Raw genomic sequence first — 18,747 nt, 5'->3', positions numbered from 1 at the left:
TTGCTAGCTGTGTTTCATCGCATATTCGTGCTCCTCGAAAAGGCCTAGCACGCCGTCGGTAAGCAGCTTGTATGCAAGCGTGGACCGCTCTTCTACGCCCGTTTCATGAATACGTGCTGCTACTGTGTTTGTGCACCGTCGCTCAAAGAAAATCATTGAGCTGCCATGGTATGTGTGTACTTAGGTATATTTTATAAACTTGCGCATCAGCAGTGCTAACACGTGTGGGGCAAAGAGCCCGGTATGCCAAGTAATTGTTGGGTAATCAAAAAGGTGAGATTGGGTAGATTTATAATAAATAGTCGATGTGACATTGAGCGCCCTGCAGCCCATCTTAAGCTTACCCTTGCACCTTTAACCGTTGTTGTTAATCAATGCAAAAAAAAAAAACTCTCCCACTGGTACCACACGGCTGGTAAAAAAGTTGTGCCTAAATATACCAGATTGTCGAACTGCAGTCGAGTAACCCGAGCAGTCTATTGCAGTGGTGTATTCTGCACTTGTTCTGTGGGCGTGTTTGTCTGTATGTAAAGCTATGTGTCATCAATTCTGCCATCATTTGATATTTAATAAATTTGTCGACTGGGTAAATGCGCCCGTCCACATTTATTTTTTACTACCAGAAATAACTCCCAGAAATCACCTCGAAAACCTTGTGAAGGTAGTAAAAATTTACTCTCTCTATATTCGCTCAGAACCTCATTGGGGTAAATAATTACTACCCTTCCTACGTTCAAGAACTCACTTAGCTTTTGAGAGTAAATTTTTACTTCGATAGTAGGTGGTCAAAAGAAAAAAAAACCAGAAAAGGTAGTGTGCTAGAGGACAAGTAGTTTTCCCAGTTTTTGAGGTTATTTAAGGTCATTTTCGTTTAGTGTGTATATAACGCCGCGAAAAAACAAGCAAGCAAGTGACAGCGTTGAAGAGTAATGGATATGATGTTTGCTGTCGGTGTGTGCGGTTCCGAGTTCGATCCCTGTGTTGTGCATACTTGTGTGAAAATTTGCTGTTTATGCGTGAATGTTTTGTTCCTTTTCTAATATGTCCCTGTGGTAAAATAGCAACAATAAATGCCTGTCAAGCGCTGGTAGAGGGCCTTGAATATATTTTTTTTCATGCCGGCACGCGCCCTAAAGCTGACTCGAGCAGCTACTTGCCATCTAGATGTAAAAACACTACGTGTAGTGAAAAAACCTCAACTGTGGAGAGAGAGAGAAGCTTTCACTCATTCATGCCGAAAAAATAGTCGTCCTTGTGTGAGGCCCTTAGTTCAGAGCCTGATTGGCTCGAGCCACACCACGGAACCACTGTGGAGCTAAATAAAGCTGCTGCACAAAGTTACCGCTGCTGCGTCTGCGTGCCGCGTTTGGTTCAATGTTGCACCTGACGCGCCAAAACACCTCGCCTTCTTTCAATACACGGCGCAATCGAGTTTTCTTCAAGAGCCCTAATACCTGTATCGGCATCAGTTGTGGTTGTATTTGTCTCAGCTTTTGAAAAGGGGAATTGATACAGCGTCGCCACCTCTGCGGGGCTATAGGAATCACAAACAACTTTCTAAAGAAACCTTCTTAAGCCTTCTGCATCACAAATCAACTGTGTATCTCAAAAACAGAGCTCATTTATCGGCAGTATACAGCTATCGAGGCCTCATCACTCAAATCAAGATTAAGTGCGCTCGTTATTTGGGCATCGAGGAGTTTATCAATGCAGGCTGGTGGCTATAAAAATATTGAGTGGACAGCTGCCACTTCAACAGGCAGCGCATCTTGCCCTATGTATATGTACCCTGAAACCTTCCTTTGAAGAGGATTTTGCATAGTACATTTAGGATGCAAGTTCATTTGCTCATGGTGCAATGCCTGTAAAGAGTATCCTGATCAAGATGCTGATCATGATTATAAGGCTGATTCCTTATCATTAGGCTGCTGAAAAACCAAACAACTTTTTCTTTTGCGTGTTTACCGATGAACATTTCGACAGCTTGCTTGCAATGTCTATTTAAAACCATAATATGATTCCTGACATAACATTCTCCCCAAACGGCATCGCTAAACTCAAAGACTCACTAAAAATCTCATCTTCATGCGGCATCGATGGTATATTAACGCAAAAATGCTCAAAAACACAAAATCAACTGTTAGTACACCTTTGCCATATTTTTTAGCATTCACTATCATCGAGAGTGGTACGGATGGACTGGAAAGTGTGCAGGATTGTTCCAGTCCCCAAAAAAAAGGTCCTTCATCTCTCTGCAGCAGCTATCACCCCCATTTCTCTTACTTGCGTTTGCTCCAAGCTAATGAAGCGTGTAATCCTTTATAACATTGTCAAGTTCTAAACGAGCAATATTTTTTTTTTTCATTCTAGTAAGCATGGTTTTCGCTCAGGACTTTCGTGCGACACGCAACTAGCTCTACTTTATCACGATATCAGTTCTAAACTCGCTCTAAGCATACCTGTTGACGCCCTCTTCTTAGACTTTGAAAAAGCTTTCGATAAGGTTCCAGATAACCGGCTACTGCTAAAGATTTCTCGTTTCAACATTAATTCAAATGTATTTATTTGGTTTCGAAACTTTCTTACCAATCGTCGACAGTTTGCGGCTGCGGCGGCTGCATTCCCGATGGAGGCGGAAATGTTGTAGGCCCGTGTGCTCAGATTTGGGTGCACGTTAAAGAGCCCCAGGTGGTCAAAATTTCTGGAGCCCTCCACTACGGCGTCTCTCATAATCATATGGTGGTTTTGGGACGTTAAACCCCACAATTCAATCAATAAATCAATCAATCAATCAATAAATCAATCAATCAACAGTTTGCGCATGCTAACTTCATCTCATCTAGCCATTCCTCTGTAATCTCTGGTCTGCGGCTATTGACAGTGCTTGGGCCATTAATTTTAGGGGCGAAGCTCCTTATGGCGTGGCTTGTGCGTTCCTCGTAGTACGTAACCACCAGTAGCACATACCTCAAATAGGTATAACGTTTGACCTCCAAGGTGGTCCCGGTGAGAGATTTCTTCTGTGCGTTGTTTAACAATAAAAAATAGCGCTCAGTGTACATGCTAATAGATGCTAATGGGGAATGAGAGACAGAAGCATTCGTCTTTTAGTCAACGCGCCGGCTGCGATCCCCATTAGCAGCCATTGGCATGTACATTGAGCACTATCGCACAAGAAAGGGTTGCTACATTATACTCGCTGGGTGTAACCTCCTTACTTTTAGAAAGGTTTAGCGAGCGTTGAGCCGCAGGGCCATGAGTAAAATGAACTAGTATATACCATGAATGAATTTGAGGTGGTTAAAGGGGGAAGCAGATACGAAGCGCAAGCCGTAAGAAATTAAAAGCTGAATCCTCCTGTCTCTCATTTCACATTAGCAGCCACTGGCATGTACATTGTGCACTATCTGACAGGAAAAGGGTGCTACGTTATACTCGCTGGGCGTAACCTCCTTGGTTTTAGAAAGGTTTAGCGAGCATTGGGCCGCAGTGTCATGAATACAGTGAACTAGTATATACCATGAACTCAAGGTGGTTGAAGGTGGGAAGTAGACCCGAAGCGCAAGCCGTAAGAAAGTGTGCGTGTGCCACCTCTCGTTTAGTCCTTGGAATGTCCACTGAATGGCGGTGCTTCTATATGGGGAATATATGATAAAAAGATGTGAAATGGTGGGACTTGGAGTGTTGAATAGATGGACGAACGGACACACAGACAGATGCATGGATGGACGCATGAACGGACGTAGGGGCGGATGCATGAACGAACGCAGGGACGGGCGCACGAACAGATGCATGGACGGTCACACAGACGGACGCATGGACGGACGAATGCTTCGCCCCCACTCTCCATCATTCACTCCGTGGATATGCTGCCATTTTTTTCTCATTTATATCAATGACCATCTATCAAACATCTCTTCTAGCATTCGCCTCTTTGCAGACGACTGCATCGTATACCGTTCCTTAGCAAATAGCGCAGATATTAAAATGTTACGAAACAACCTCAACCTTATATAATCGTCATTTGATAAGTGGTCAATGGCTTTAAACGTAAAGAAAACTTCATTGCTAATTTTCACCGCACGCCATATTACCGCTCAGCATTTCCGGCTCCGCAGTAACATCCACTGAATGCTACAAGTATCTCGGTGTCGCATTCTCAATTAACATTTTCTGGTCAGCCCACGTCACTAATATAGTCAATACCGCGAATCGCATTCTTGGATTTCTGTGTAGAAACTTAAAACTTGCACCCCCATCAGTCGAACAAATATCGTATACTACGTTTGTTCGTCCGAAATTAGAATATGTGTGCTTTATGTGGGATCATCAATCTAACTTAAGCAGCGTTCTAGAATCAATTCAAAACCATGCTGTACGATTTATCTACTCTGAGCATTCTTATATTTCCAGTGTTTCCAAACTTAAAGCCCAGGCTCACATTTATGATCTAGAGACACGACGTCTCATATCTCGACTATGCCTGTTTCACAAATTTTATCATGCTCCCATCGAAACTCCAGCCATCCTGTCAGTTCATCGCACATCCAGCCGCACAAACAATGCAAAAGCAGTATACCCTCCGCCAGCACAAACCACTGCCCATCTTCGCTCATTTTTGGCCTCAACAGCACAGGACTGGAACCATCTGCCTGCATCTACCGTGCACTACACTGACCCTCATCAATTCAAGACTGCCCTCGATTCACTTTTTTTTTGTAATCAATATCACCCATCCCTCATGCAATACTACAGCTAGGGCCTTTGAGGTATTTGAAATTAATAAATAAAAAAATTCACGAAAACTGTTTCAATGACATTCACGAGGCGTTTAGCTCCCTCAGTTTTCTCGTACTCTTTCAATATTTCTTCTCTACCCAAACTGCCCGAGTAAAAGTATCTAAGGCTTCCATGTACTGACAATCTACCCTAGAGCACGCATATCTAGAGCAAAGCTCGTCAAGGAATTAAACTGCTTACGTACAAAACACTAATTTGTCCAGTCCTAGAACATGCATTGATTGTTTGGAATACATTTCATCAAAACGATATTAACAGGATTGAGTCCGTTAAAAAAGCTATTCTTTTTATCTACCGTCGCTACGATCGGAACTTTTCTCCCTATTCCAAACTTACAATTGAAGTCTGACTACTCTGGCAACACCTCGCCAAAACGAAAGCCTAAAATTCATGAATGCCTTCATTGAATCCCCACGGTGTGCTACGCTAAGCCAGTACTTTCAGTTTTCTCAATGTTCTTGCACTCGTAGCTCGCCTAATCTTATTGTTTTGCCGCTTAAATCGAGAACAGATTTGTACAAATATAGCTAGTTTCCTACAACAATTGACCATTGGAATGCTTTGCCTCAGTTTGTTTGTGCTTTACCGATGACCGATTTTTTCTGCGCTTGAAATGAGACTTTATCGCCACTCCTGCCATAGCCCATGATGCCACGCAGTATGTATAAAAAAAGCCGAGCCTAAAGATCCCTGAAAGGTTCAAACCCGTTTCCTGTGGTACAACGTAAGAACCAGTAGGTGGCATCAAATTAATTCACGTAATGACATTTAGTACAAAACATTCAAGGTGGCGTCACCACCCGAATTAAGTTTCTGTGCACTTTATTGCTTAGTGAGCGTCTGCTCGGGGCAAGCTTAGTGATAAAATAGTAATAATATACGGGGCGTACGTCTAAGAACCACTAAATGATTGCGACGGACGCTGTAGTGGAGGGCTTCGGTGATTTCGATCACCTGCTGTTCGTTAACGTGCACGGACAACCCATAATACACAGGCCTCCAAAACCTAGTTTCAAATGAAATGCGGCCTTCACGGCCGAGATCGAAGCAGCGACATTCGGAGCAGTAGCCAAGCACGGTGACCGCTCATACTCTGTTCTCAGACAAGCTTTCCGATCTCGTATTGCTAAAGAGTACCTTACTATTGTGAAAGACATTGTTGATAGGTTTATTGTGCTCGTGAGGTAGTATAACCTTCCTGCTTACTACAAAGGGGTCATCAATTTTATTTATGCATTTCAACATTGCCTACCATATCAACAAAAATGTGTGCAGGTGCGCATACCCCCTTTAGATGCCAATTATGACACACTGCCTACAAATGCATCCAATTAGCATGACACGCTTCCAACGCATCCAGTATTGGATTCCAAGAAAGGAAATTATGAAATGTGTCGTTTTATGTGAGCTTACGGTATTCCTCTTATTTAAAATAGCATGCGATTGCATATCTGATTATCATGCAGCATGGAGAAAGGAAAGCTAAGAAGAGGCCTTTGCGATGCAAGCTGCAAAGCGAAAAGTGTGGCGGAACTGACGTGCTTTTCCAAGGGTGCGGTAGGACATGGTGGGCATGCCGGTGTCACGTGTCCTCTGCATCACCACTCCCATGACACGTTGTTGATAGCCGGCTGGAGTTCTGTATGTGCATTTTTATGCTGCTGTTGCACTTAACAGTAGACGCAGTGCGCTAGGAGGCTACAGTGAGCGTTAGTCTTCGCGGCTGCGAGATTAGTTTATTTCGCTTGAGGTCGAAAGCGGTCATTTTTGAAGCTCGCGGCCACTTGCTTGCTTGCTTGTTCCTTTCTTTTGTGGCTCTCACCCACTAAGGGGGATTGGCCAAGAAGCCGGTGGTTAATGCAACTAAATACCTATAGATTTTCTAGATTAGGGAAATATGATTACTGTGTTTTGACTGTGAAATAATTTGGCGCAATGAAAAAAAAAAAAGGGGGGGGGAGAAATAATAGAATTTGTTGAATATCTGTGGTGGGATCGTTATATGAAATTCTCCTGAAAGTTGAATCATTGCAGTGTATCAGCTAAATAATAAGTGGTAGTGTGACTAGTAAAATTTGAGAGCTGATGGCTGACTCAGCAAGGTAATCTTCTTGTGTTATGTATGAATTCGCAGAGAGCCCCGCAGATGTTCCTGTCGCTATGTCCCAATGAAATGGCCCCAAAAGACAAAATATTGGGAGTATTAAGTGTTATTCCTAATTTTCTGAATAAAGTTTCGAAGCAGTTTTTTCTTTGATTTTTGAATCGGTGACATGTGATAAGAAAATGGTCGATATGTTCAGGTTCCTTACAGCTTGAGCACAGAGGGGATGGCACCAGACCAGACCTGTTTAAATAGAAATTAAGAGGTGGTACACGGCAACGTAATTTTGTTACCAAGACTTCCAATTTACGCGTGGGACACCATTTATTATTCCATGTGAAGTGCAGGTGCGAGAAATCTGGATTCAGTATCATGGTTTTTGATGAGTCTTCAAGAAGGGAAAGTTTTGTAAACCTCGCTGCTGTTACATAAGCTGTAGGAGGCATGATTGGCACAATCGGAAGATCAAGAGATGTTCGCGCAAGTTTGTCAGCCATCTCGTTTATAAATATACTACGATGGCCTGGCACCCATATCATTCGCACTAGACGAATGTTTGCTGGGATTAATGATTTAAAAGTCTCTAGTACTGCTGATGTCGAAGACGATGATAAGAATGAACACACGGAATACGAGTCAGTCACTATCACAGCTGTCGAATGAGTCGCAGGAAGTTTACGAATAGCTAGTATAACGGCCGTTAATTCCGCTTCAAATATTGGTGTATAATCTCGGAGGCGTAATGAAAATGACCAGAATAATGATATAGAAAAAAAAAGTACCCACACCTGCCTTTTCGCCACTCATAGATGCATCTGTTGCAATTACTGTATTAGTACCTAATTGAGACAGGTGTTGTTCTAATAAACCAATCAAATATTTAGAGGGCAAGTGTTTAGCGTTCATGGGGAAGATATCGTCAAATTCTATTTGCACTTGGCCGATTGGTTTGACAGATGGTGTGATCTCGAATATATTAACATTTAAAGCATCTAGAAGTGTTTGAACAAATAGCACTTGAGGTTTATATACACGGGACCAATGCTCACTGAAAAAGACACCAGGCTCGGCAAAGAATACAAATTGTCGCCTTCTCAAAGTAGATTCAGAAAATTTTAAATAGGTGTTTACTGTTAAAATACGAAATCTGCAAGCAAGGGTGGGTATCCGAGCTTCTTGATACAAAACATTGTTAGCTGTGAATTTTGGCACACCTAAACAACTACGTAGGGCTTCCCGCTCTAAGAGAATGAGAGGGTTTATTTTGTATGCTGGTCCACCAGAGAATAGTACACATCCGAATTCGAGAATCGGACGAACGTACATGCGATATATCATGATCATCGTATCTCTGCGAAGACCGGAACGGAGGCGGCCAAGCCTACTTATCATTCCAACAGCGCGTGTAGCCTTAATTTTAATATATTCAATGTGGTCACGCCAGCTCAGTTTTTGATCGTACAGTACACCCAGATATTTACTACAATTAACCTGGGGTATTATTTCTTGATGGTACTGAAGAGAAATAGTAACTGGTGCGTCCAACGGAAAAACTATTATAGCACATTTAGTTACGTTCAGGTTACGTTCAGTTACGTTCGCGGCCACTTCTGTGAAAATGGTTGGTGCCGCATGCATCTTCGTCGTTTTCTTTCGGCACTGTGCTGTTGTGTGCCTCAGCGAAGGAAGCCTAGAATTCCTAGGCGAGAACGGCAGCGTCTATGGCTCTTAATGCGAGAGGCGATGGGGAGCCGTTCTCGTGTACGACGGTCACAAATATCGGAACAATGTACAGTACTCACGGATTGGAATAGGACACTTGGAGTGTGTGGCCGACGGGACATGTGCCGCCGCTCATGAGTGTGCATAGAACCAATGTGTTGCATTCTGGTATAGAGTGAGGGGAAGAACACCTACGGAGCAGGATTACTCCTTCCGGTCGCCAAATTTTCGGCTTGTAGTTCACCATGTGTACACTGCCAGCGTGGTGCTGCAAGGCTTGGTGGCGCGAGCCACCGCCCGATCTAAAGGGTACAGCCATATCAATCCATCTCTTCGTATGTCGACCTCACTCGTTCTCCGCTGCGCACCACTTTTATAGACGTCAGGCTGTGAAGTTTCGCGGACACGCAACGCCACCTATCGATGCAGTTTTGAGTATTACAAAACCCGACTCTCTTGCACAGTTTGCTGCGCAACCAGGTGCACTACAGCGTACGAAAGGACGATTGAGCTAAATATTAGATGTATTGGCGCATCGAGCGCTCAGAAAAAGAGCTACGAATTTCTCTCCGATAGTTGGACACGCCACCGAACCGCCGTTAAGTGCTTGCTGGTTCACTCACCTGAATGACCGTGGAAACAAGAGCAGACGAAGTGGCTCCACGCTCTAAGAAAAAAGACCCCAGTCTGCGTTACTGTTGCGTTGGGAATTGCCAACGGCGTAGATGGCTTCAGTTTTACTGATTTCCGCAGCTTTTGCAAAGCAGAGTGGTGAGAGCGCTAAATACAGGCCGTTGCGAACGCGTTGGGTATGCGAATACTGGCGTTCTCCACCGCGGTTCGTTTCAGTAAGTGTGATAATGTAGGTCTCCTGTTATCGTTTTCAGTAGCATTGACGAAAAACTGGGGTAACTTTCAATATGAACCTTAACAGACCCTCTGTCCGCGGTGTGCGACATGCAACAGTAGCCAGGTGACGCCCGGCCGCGATAGACATAGCACACGCTGCGACCACCGATAATCTGAAGTTATCGCCACCACACAGCATCACGCCCATTAGGGCTTTGAAGGCTTCAAGTGCCGGCTTTAACTAAGAAAATGCAAACACGTGCGTCATAAAGGTAAATCACAAAATTATTATGAGCACAAATAGTTTTTTTTTTGGTCTCCGGCATTACTGGAGCTATCTCGAAGGCATCGGTTTTGCCTTTCGTGGTACACTGAGTAAGTGGACACGCATGTATCCCCCTTTGCAGTATATACACACGGAAGGCAACCGTCAGAGCATTCGAGCATGCGTAATAAAACACTTCAATGCACAGCAAGCAACTGCAAGCAAGTGCAAGCAAGAATGCAACTGCAAAACGAAAATCACCCGAGCGATTTGTGCCGCATAAAGCGCTAGACAGACGTGCGATTTTCCGTGCGATGCGGCGTCGTATAGTGTGGCGTGCCGCATGCGACGTTTCGGGACAAACGAGGGCATAGGAGCTATCAGCGGCAGGCTCCGCCCCCATGTGGCGCCTCGCTATGTAGGGTCGAACGCCTTGGTATCCTCGTAATGAGGCTGAAAACAAACAACATTGCACAGCCACGCTTCATTCCATAAAAACAATTAATAAATCGCATTTGTGAACGACAAGCACGTCGTAACCACGGCAACAGCTGATTATTCACGACTCCAACAGGTAGGCCTAGCATCGCGGGTGCCAGCCGTCGCCTACGCCGTTCACCTGCGAGCTCGTCATTAAACGCTTGTTTTTGACAACACTTTCAAGCATCGCGCTCGTATGTAATGCGTTAGCATACATTATTACTTTATCAATTCCATCGATGTGAAGAGCAAAGGTGGAAGCGAAGCGAGCCAGCGCAGAGACGCCGGTAGCTGTGTTTACCTGCAAAATGACCTTGCATCGCTGCTCACAATCTCCGATCTCGCTAGCGGTTTCAATAAGGGCGTTCATTGATTGATATGTGGGGTTTAACGTCCCAAAACCACCATATGATTATGAGAGACGCCGTAGTGGAGGGCTCCGTAAATTTCGACCACCTGGGGTTCTTTAACGTGCACCCAAATCTGGGCACACGGGCCTACAACATTTCCGCCTCCATCGGAAATGCAGCCGCCGCAGCCGGGATTCGATCCCGCGACCTGCGGGTCAGCAGTCAAAAAGGGCGTTGTCGTGCAGAAAATGCACACTTCAAGCATCACTTTATTCAATCCGGAATAATATAACGTCACCAGGGCAATGTACTCGATGTTTTTCACGCCACCGCAGTTGGCGATGTCAGCAAATCCACGCTCGCACCGCTCCATCGACTCGCCTAGGGCCTTGGACCACGTGTGATGGGAGCGGCGACAGGGAGATGGCGCCACTAGCATCATGACGCCGCTCGTATGCTAGCGCTATGATTGGCTGCTGCCATGCGACGGTGCGATGCTGCGACGAAAATATCTGGCCGGTTTGATGCTCGCCGCACCGGCTATGCGGCGGTGCGACGCGATGATACGTCAGGAAACATCACCACTCCGGCAGTCGCATCGTCACACCGCACGCCGAATCGCAGAGAAAATCGCACGTCTGTCTCGCGCTTAAAGCGAGCTTTGTAACACTGATTGGATAGATTGTTCGTGTATGCACTCAGTTTAGTGCTTGCCTTGAATTCGATTATATGCAATGCTCGCTTGCACCTAAATTGCCAGGTGCTGCATGCCGAAATAAATTCAACATATTTTGCATCATGTCTGTCTGCATTTCGTTTTGATGAGCTTCCTACTTTCATGAAGCACGCTTGTATTGAAGGAAGAAGCTTGCCAGGTCCTTGATTTTCAGGAAACCGAGCCTGAAGACCAACAAAAGAGGAGGGCTTATGCATGTTCGCTTGCGGACGGCTCTCTGTGCACTACACAATTATGACCAACGCGGCGACGGGGGCGATGGTGGCGGCGTTTTTCGCAGCGCTGCCTAGGCAGAGTCTGACGTCTATTGCGGCGCCAGCAGACGACCCTCTTGTTCTGCCCATTGAGGCGGTGCGTAATACGCATTCTAGATTGCACCTTGAGAGCCTTCGTATACCTGATAAACACCTCCATAAAACAATGAAAGTTTTCTTCATGCTTTCTGCCTCGGCAACAAAAAAAAATGAGTAACTGGCTTGCCTTTAAGGAACATATAAATAATATGTATTAGTCTCGATAGGGCAAACTGTGGCCTATTGTTGAATAAATATGGCAGAAGCTAGCTCGTTCTTCCGTGGCCAGCAGCTTTACAAAAACTTGCCACTAAGAATAGCCGCGAAATTGGCTGCTTGGGGTGAAACAACAAAATACAAAAATGTTTTTATAGTGCAAGGAAACAGGCCCATGGCTGCTGCTTTTCCTACAAAAAGCAAGACAAACTGCTTTTGTGCAGCTGTTTATCACGTCTATGAGCACATGTCAGGCACAATATCTTAGCTGTATCCCATATCTTACTTGCGCAGCCTACGTGCTTCATCGTCGAAGCGCGCAATCTAGGGCGCCGTCTGCTCAAATGGGGCACACCGTCCACTCAATTCGGGCTGCACGCATGCTAAAGCGCGCGGGCCTTGCACCACGATGCTGACAGTGTGCGCTTTGTGAACTAAATGTCAACTTTTTAGCTACCGTAAGGAGTAATCCTGCTCTGTAGGTGTTCTCTCTCTCACTCTAAACCACAAAGCAACACCCTGGTTCCGCGAGCCCCCACGAGCGGCGGCACATGCACTGGCGGCCACGCGCTACGAGTGTCCTGTTTCAATTCGTGAGTACTGTGCAACATGGCCCACTGTTCTCCCCGCAGCTTGCCGAGTCAAGGATTAGATGTGCCGAGCACAGGTGATTCATTGTTTTTCAGCGAAAGCTGTTATGAGATCACTTTCCGGGTCACGCGCAGTTGCAAGTTGTCTGCCGCGGCCGCCGCCACCACCGGTGTCCGTAACCACATCTCGCAAAATTAGAAAACAAAATACCTTGCACTAGGGACACAGTGGGGCTCGAGCCCGGGTCCGCTGGGTGCCAGCCCAGTATTCTACATTTGAGCTACACCAGTGTTTGTAACTTGTCAAACTTGCCTTAGGCAGGCTTGATGTTGGCAAAGCAGTCGCGTTATTGAGATTTATAAAGCGTTTTAAAACAGCGAAAGCACAACGAGTCGTCGCACAATGCGATTAGCATAACGAGTGGGCCGTCCAATGCTCCAACATATTACAAAAGCTTGTTCTTTTTTTTCCCTATATCTGTGGTGCATACCCACTACAGCCATGATTTTTCATCATCATCAGCCACTGCATCGACAATTGGCACAATACGTTTTGCAAGTGTTCAGTGGATACCACAGTTCTAAGAACAATGACGAAAAATAGCATAGCGAATGCCGGCCTACTACCCAAAAGTTTATTATTATTGCCCTAGTGGGTACCAAGAAAGTAGTGCGATTGCAGTAGTTACCCAATGAGTGTTTTGAAAAGGCTCTGAAAGGCCGCTTTCTAGCTTGCGCTGTGACAGTGCTGCGCCTACCGCGCATGCCTTGCAGCTTTTGAATCATCGCTTTCTGTTTACGTTTGCGCGCAATAACCGCTTCCTTGGCCAAGTTTTTCTTTTTTTTTTCAATATGGTTGCGGCCCGTTCCACGCTGCTGCGAACCATACTCGCGCTAGCATTGTGACACACATGACAAAGAATGATTCAGGGGCGCTCCATCTGGCTAAATACCATCACACCTTAAATAACATTTCAAGATTACAGCATGTTGCGTGCCCCAAACTTACTGTATGTGCAGAAGAAAGCAGCCTATCACGCAGATTATCCCGCTGATTCGCGACGGTGCTCTCTTGTGTTCAGCGGAAATACCACGAAGTGAAGAAGCTGCAGGTGGATTGTAGATTCACAAAAATGAGTCGTAATGAGGCTGCGAATAGCACAAAGGCGCAATAGGCGAGTATCGCCACAGGTTTGCTCGTGATAAGCAAAGAGGTTTCGCTTTTCCGGCTTGTCTATCAGGTGGCAGCGGCGGTGCCGCCCGGCGAGTCCGCTCGCCTTTCTCTCGCTCGCGTCCACTGTGTGGGCGCGAGCCGCGGTAGAATGCCCATAATTGCGAGGACTCCTCTACTCTCCCGTAGTTACGGCTTAACAGAATGTAACTTAGCAGCCTCTCTTCAGCTTATTCCTTCCTCCACGCCCTGCAATCAGTCAGCTATAATGCTTGCCGGAAAACTAAATGCATGCGCAGTTCATTTTCTTATTGCACTCATTAAAAAGTAAAAAAATTGGGGGACCCTTCAGCTTCGCCTTTAAGCGCTATGGCGTAGGAAGCGAAAAATGGCCATTTTAAGGGGTTGTTCTCCTGAAATCGAAGAGGTGCCACCCCCCCCCCTTCCCCTGAAAAAAAGTTATGTGTACGCACCTGATCTCAACGATGGTGAGATCTTTTTGACTAACTGAAGCTCAGACAAACAGTACTTCTCTTTCACGTCCGCTCGAGTATAAAATCCTACTTACCTTCGACGCTGAACAATGACGCCTTGAATTTTATAATCTGCACCCAACGAAAGCTGCGTGCTTGCTGTTATAGTTCATGGATATTAATAAAAGTCTCTGCGCTAGGTAAAGGAAAAACTTCAGAACGATAATCCAGTGCATGGAACGGACATCTCTAATTTCCCTGCCAAACAGCCGTCTCTGTTGTGATCGTAGCGGTGAGGCACGCGCGTCAGTTTTGCGAGTCGGCTGCCATGGCAATGAGCGCGAAAAACAATTGCGAACGGCGGCCGCACAGGGGCGCAGACGCACTTGCCGCCGAAGTTGCGTGGCGAGGATGTAAGCGAAGAGGCGACTGGGGGCACTCTCACTTGTTTCTTTGGCGTCTCGTCAGCTGCCGTTCGGCCAGTCTCCCTCTCGTAAAGAACGATGGAGTGCTCGCGTTGGCGCGTTTGCATGACATCGCGGGTCACGTACGTTACCGGAGAGCGCTCCGGAGCTGTGGCCAGCAGCCTATTAAGAAGCACATGCCATTATGCGTGGCTTTGTGCTGCACCAAGTGAGGGACGTACCGCGTGGATACATCATTCCGTTGCCAGAAAACGACAGGTAAGCACGCTGTTCGCTTTGCGTGCAAGAAGAGGGGAGCCGCTAGGTTTATGGATTGGTTAAGGTATACTATGAATACTTATACCACGAACAAAAATTCAAAATTACTCTGTTTTTCTATGGACGATTCGTAGTCTGAATAAAAACACCTTTGCTTTCGAAGTGTCAGCTGTTCTGTACTTCTCTGCCTATTATGCGTGGTTTGAAGCGGATGTAGGTGAATTCAGGTGGGCAAAATATTTTTGTATGAACGATTGCTAGACCAAATAAAAACACTTTTGCTTTATTAGTAGTGTGAGCTGTTGTTTAAATGCTTCTATGCGCTGTGTACTAAGTGCTAGATTCCAGTGTATGTCTAATTTTGTGGTTGTTTCAACGTATACCGCCAATAAAATATCAGTCATGTGCATGTTGTTTATTCATTGTGGCCTTTAATTGCAAAACTCACGTAGTGTGTTATAGACACGAAAAGAGGTTCTCGCTGCGAGAATAAAATTCTGAAAACTGCAGCTACACAGACATCATTGCGCCTCACGTGAACTCCTCTCGGGTATGCTAAATACGGCGATCGCATCGGTAGCGCGCTTTGCGATGAGCTCAAGTTCAGCTCAAGCTTCTAGGAAGGCGAGGTATGCGTAGTTCGTTTTCCGATCTCTATTTGAGATACCGGACCTGATACATCAATTTGAGAATTTCCTTTGCGGTAAAGGTAGGCGATATACTCGCATGAGACTAAAGCCTAACACTCCTCGTGAAACTGCATAAGTAGCCGGTTGGAGCCACATGCGTGCATTGGCTGCGTGTTGGCTTCGTTCACTTTACACCGTGCTCGTGATTTGAAGTAAGTAAAACACGCTCGCATGAGTTCGCGTCCTTTCTAGAAAGCAAGAAACCGACGCCATAAGAAATGCCATCTCGTGTCGTCTGAGGTGAAATACACAGGGCATTTGTCGTTTTTTCTTCATTGTTTTGTGCGGTTTAAATGCACCGCACTTGCATATCGTATTTCCGCTAGTTTCATTTCAGGCGGCCAGGCAAGGGCGACTAGCCTACAAGAATTGTTTTCATAGCACCTATTGCATTTATCGTCGACTTGACTTTTGAAACTGCCACCGCATACACTCAACCTTGATTTTTTTTTCCGTTGGGGGTTCGGCACAGGCATTAACACGAGAAAAGTCTCTTTCTCGTCATGCTGATCTACTCTGTTGAGATACAACAAATGGGGTACAAGGAATGACATCCGTGCTGGCTCTTGATTGTCCTCACTTTTCAGTGTGTACAACGAATTAGCGCTTTCCTTTTTTTCCGTACGTATAACAAACATGCTGCAATTTATGAACATGAATAGCTTTCGTAGTGAAGTATCCGCAGAAATGAACGACCATAGTCGAGCCACCAAAGCCCAAGCCGCCTGATGGGTTATCTGTCGTCGTGTTGGGGCTACAGTGCAGGGCAATCGTGAGAGAGGGTTCACATAAAGACGGCGAAAAACTAGCTCACCTTCTCACTGTATGACGGAGGAAGAAAAGCTTCCTTCCTCCATATTTCCTTCCTCCACAGGGCGGTAGGGGAGCAGTCCCCAACACCGCCTATAGCATTTCGCCCCTTTTCTGCCAGATGTGTAGACTTTACGAAGCATGAGAGAAACACAACCCCGATAGAAAAAAAAAACTGGCATACGTTCCTTATCTCAGTGTAAATAGGGAAAAAGGTGGTGTCAAGTGTTCATCAGAATGTCATATGGTCGCCGATAACATAGACAAAAGAAACCAGATCGGGGACAGAAAAATACTTTCTTCGCGTGACCTTTCCACTGCTGCACGAAAGGTATTTGGAGAGTGCATTTCGAAAGACCCTGTCTACATCCGGAATGCGAGATGTAAACACACTTCAGAATAGGCCCTTCAGACCTCACAAATCTCTTCACCGAAGCACATCTTTTACCCAGGCGCTGGCGAGAGAATTTTTCTTCACTACCACGCTTAGCTATCGTCAATTTCGTTGCGACACTGGGGAAGTTTATACCTTCCGCTGCAGATCTACGTTGGGAGCTTTCTCTGGTGTCTAAACATTTCTTGCACGTGGAGTCTACGAATAATTGAAGGTCGACTGTCATTGAGTTGCTAAAGTGTTATCTGAAAATAAAGATATTGAGGTTGCCCTAATGCAGTGTAGTCTTTCTAACGTTCTTGTCTTTTAGCATTGAGTATGTTTTAGCATTAAGTTAAGCAGAACGCCTTAAAAATAAAGTGCTTAAAGTTGATTAAGCAACTTTTTTCTTGATGCGCGCTTTCTTGAACAGTATCCTCCATGGAGGGCTACCGAAGGGTTTCACTGAAGTGCGTTTTGCAGTCCTTATTATTTGGTGCTCAGGTCTTCAAAGTTGCAGTTTAAGAAAAATATATATATCTCTGCCGAGATCATCTCGCAGGTGGAACGTGTGCACGTTAGATTTAGCAATTTTTTTTCCAGCGAAACATTGCTTCAGTATTACGCATGGTTTACATGACGGTAATCTTGTGAGTTTCCAGCACCACGCATCCAGTATGGCAGTCACGTGGATGCCCTACTTGTTCCCAAGACGGCGCACAGCAAATTCATAGAAACTCTCACGGGTGCTCAGATCGTGCGTAATGCATTTGTATAATGCAAATATGTTCCATATAGTGCAGAGTATGACACCACGGGTCCGACAATAGGCATTTTCAGTTTCACGTACGCAGGAACTTCACGTACGCAAAGTGAAAAGTCCACGTGCGTTATGTGCACACCATCTGAAACGCCTTTAGCTACTCCTACGGGACGCGTGGTGACAGCTACCACATAGCTCCATCTGCTGGAACTTTTTTTTTACGGTTGTTGTGCTTCAGCAACCTGTGCCATACACTGCCTTCTTGAAGATTCATAATTCATAGCCTTTCTCTCTTGCGATTGTGAAAACTTCTTCGGGCAACTGCTCTGTTTATGAGAACTCCTCGGTTCACACCTAGGAGGAGCCACCAAGGAAAAGAAAACTTTGTACTGAGCAGTCTACTTTGTCTTCTGAGTTGTACACAAGTGGAAACCACTAAGCGACTTACCTGCGAAGGTTTCTCGTGTCTCGCTCAGCGGGTTGCGCGAGCGGTATGTCTGTCTGGCAGGAAACAGTGCGAGCGCTCAACACTTCTTGGTGCGAGTCTGTGAAGCGAAGAGCAATATTTGTCCACCGCACCGTGTGCCTTATGCTTTCTTCGAAAGGGCTGCATTTCCTAATAACGGGTTGCTGGTGTAAATCGTCGCTTCATTCGTGCTGTGGCCGTGTTTCGATACGCCGCCAGCACGCGCTCGACACGCTGCTATTTTGATCGAGCGCCAGTGGGAAGCTGTAATTGCGCAAAAACCGCACGCAGAGATGCGAATTAGTCACTGGAAAAAAATTCAGAGTACTGCAAAGGTAGGCTGCATGCGGGCAACACTGAGCGCCGACGGCCATTTTCCTTCCGGGCCGTTCGACGCATTGCTTGCGAGCGTTGAGAAGACCCGAGTTCTCCGCTTGAATATCGTGTTCCGTTCGATGTAACTGTAATATTTTTCGTGTGTTTCTGCAAGGGGATGCCACAAGTGAATCAGGAGTATAGATTGTTATGAGCGTAACGATTGTTATGAGCGGTAAGCGCCGTAGTTGTTACGACATCTGCGACGATTGTTGCGATGTTGTCGAACGCTCTTCGTGGCATATCACAAGGCTTGTTTTGCGTCAACTGCTCTGTTTATAAGGTCCCAGGCTGATAAAAATCGAACATCCACTCGGTGCATTCGTATTAAATGCTATGTACTTGCGCATCGGGTGGATCTTGAGGTTATGTTTGCGCGAGATTGTCGTGTTTGTGGTCCGTGTTCGCGTACTCGTTGGCGTACTGAGATTGATTGTCTAAGTTTACAAGAAACCAGATGTATAAAATGCTTGCTTGTCGACAGGTTGATCATATCAAAGTATCATTACGACATGGCTTCTCGTATTTACGTATCGGGG

The 18,747-nt window shown here is 45.6% G+C and overlaps 1 protein-coding gene across 4 annotated transcripts in view; it reads right to left on the bottom strand.

Moving 5' to 3' along the window:
- Ttc30 (tetratricopeptide repeat domain 30) overlaps positions 1 to 14,369 on the bottom strand; it is a 199,987-nt gene extending 185,618 nt beyond the window's left edge. For 2 of the 4 annotated variants that reach the window (XM_075880721.1, XM_075880723.1), the window contains exon 1: positions 14,145 to 14,369. Coding sequence is in view for 2 of the 4 variants with exons in the window: in XM_075880718.1 (XP_075736833.1) it covers positions 8,707 to 8,945 (239 nt within the window). In the remaining 2 variants the exon portion in view is untranslated. Of the gene's footprint in view, positions 1 to 8,706; positions 8,946 to 14,144 lie in introns of those variants that run through there. The other 2 variants (XM_075880718.1, XM_075880719.1) reach the window with 1 other exon arrangement.
- Between the last annotated feature and the right edge of the window lie 4,378 nt (positions 14,370 to 18,747).

The sequence above is a fragment of the Rhipicephalus microplus genome, chromosome X (genome assembly GCF_043290135.1).
Source record: "Rhipicephalus microplus isolate Deutch F79 chromosome X, USDA_Rmic, whole genome shotgun sequence".
NCBI lineage: Eukaryota > Metazoa > Arthropoda > Arachnida > Ixodida > Ixodidae > Rhipicephalus > Rhipicephalus microplus.
The sequence above is the reverse complement of the archived record's forward strand: the minus strand, read 5'-3'. Positions and strand labels throughout refer to the sequence as shown.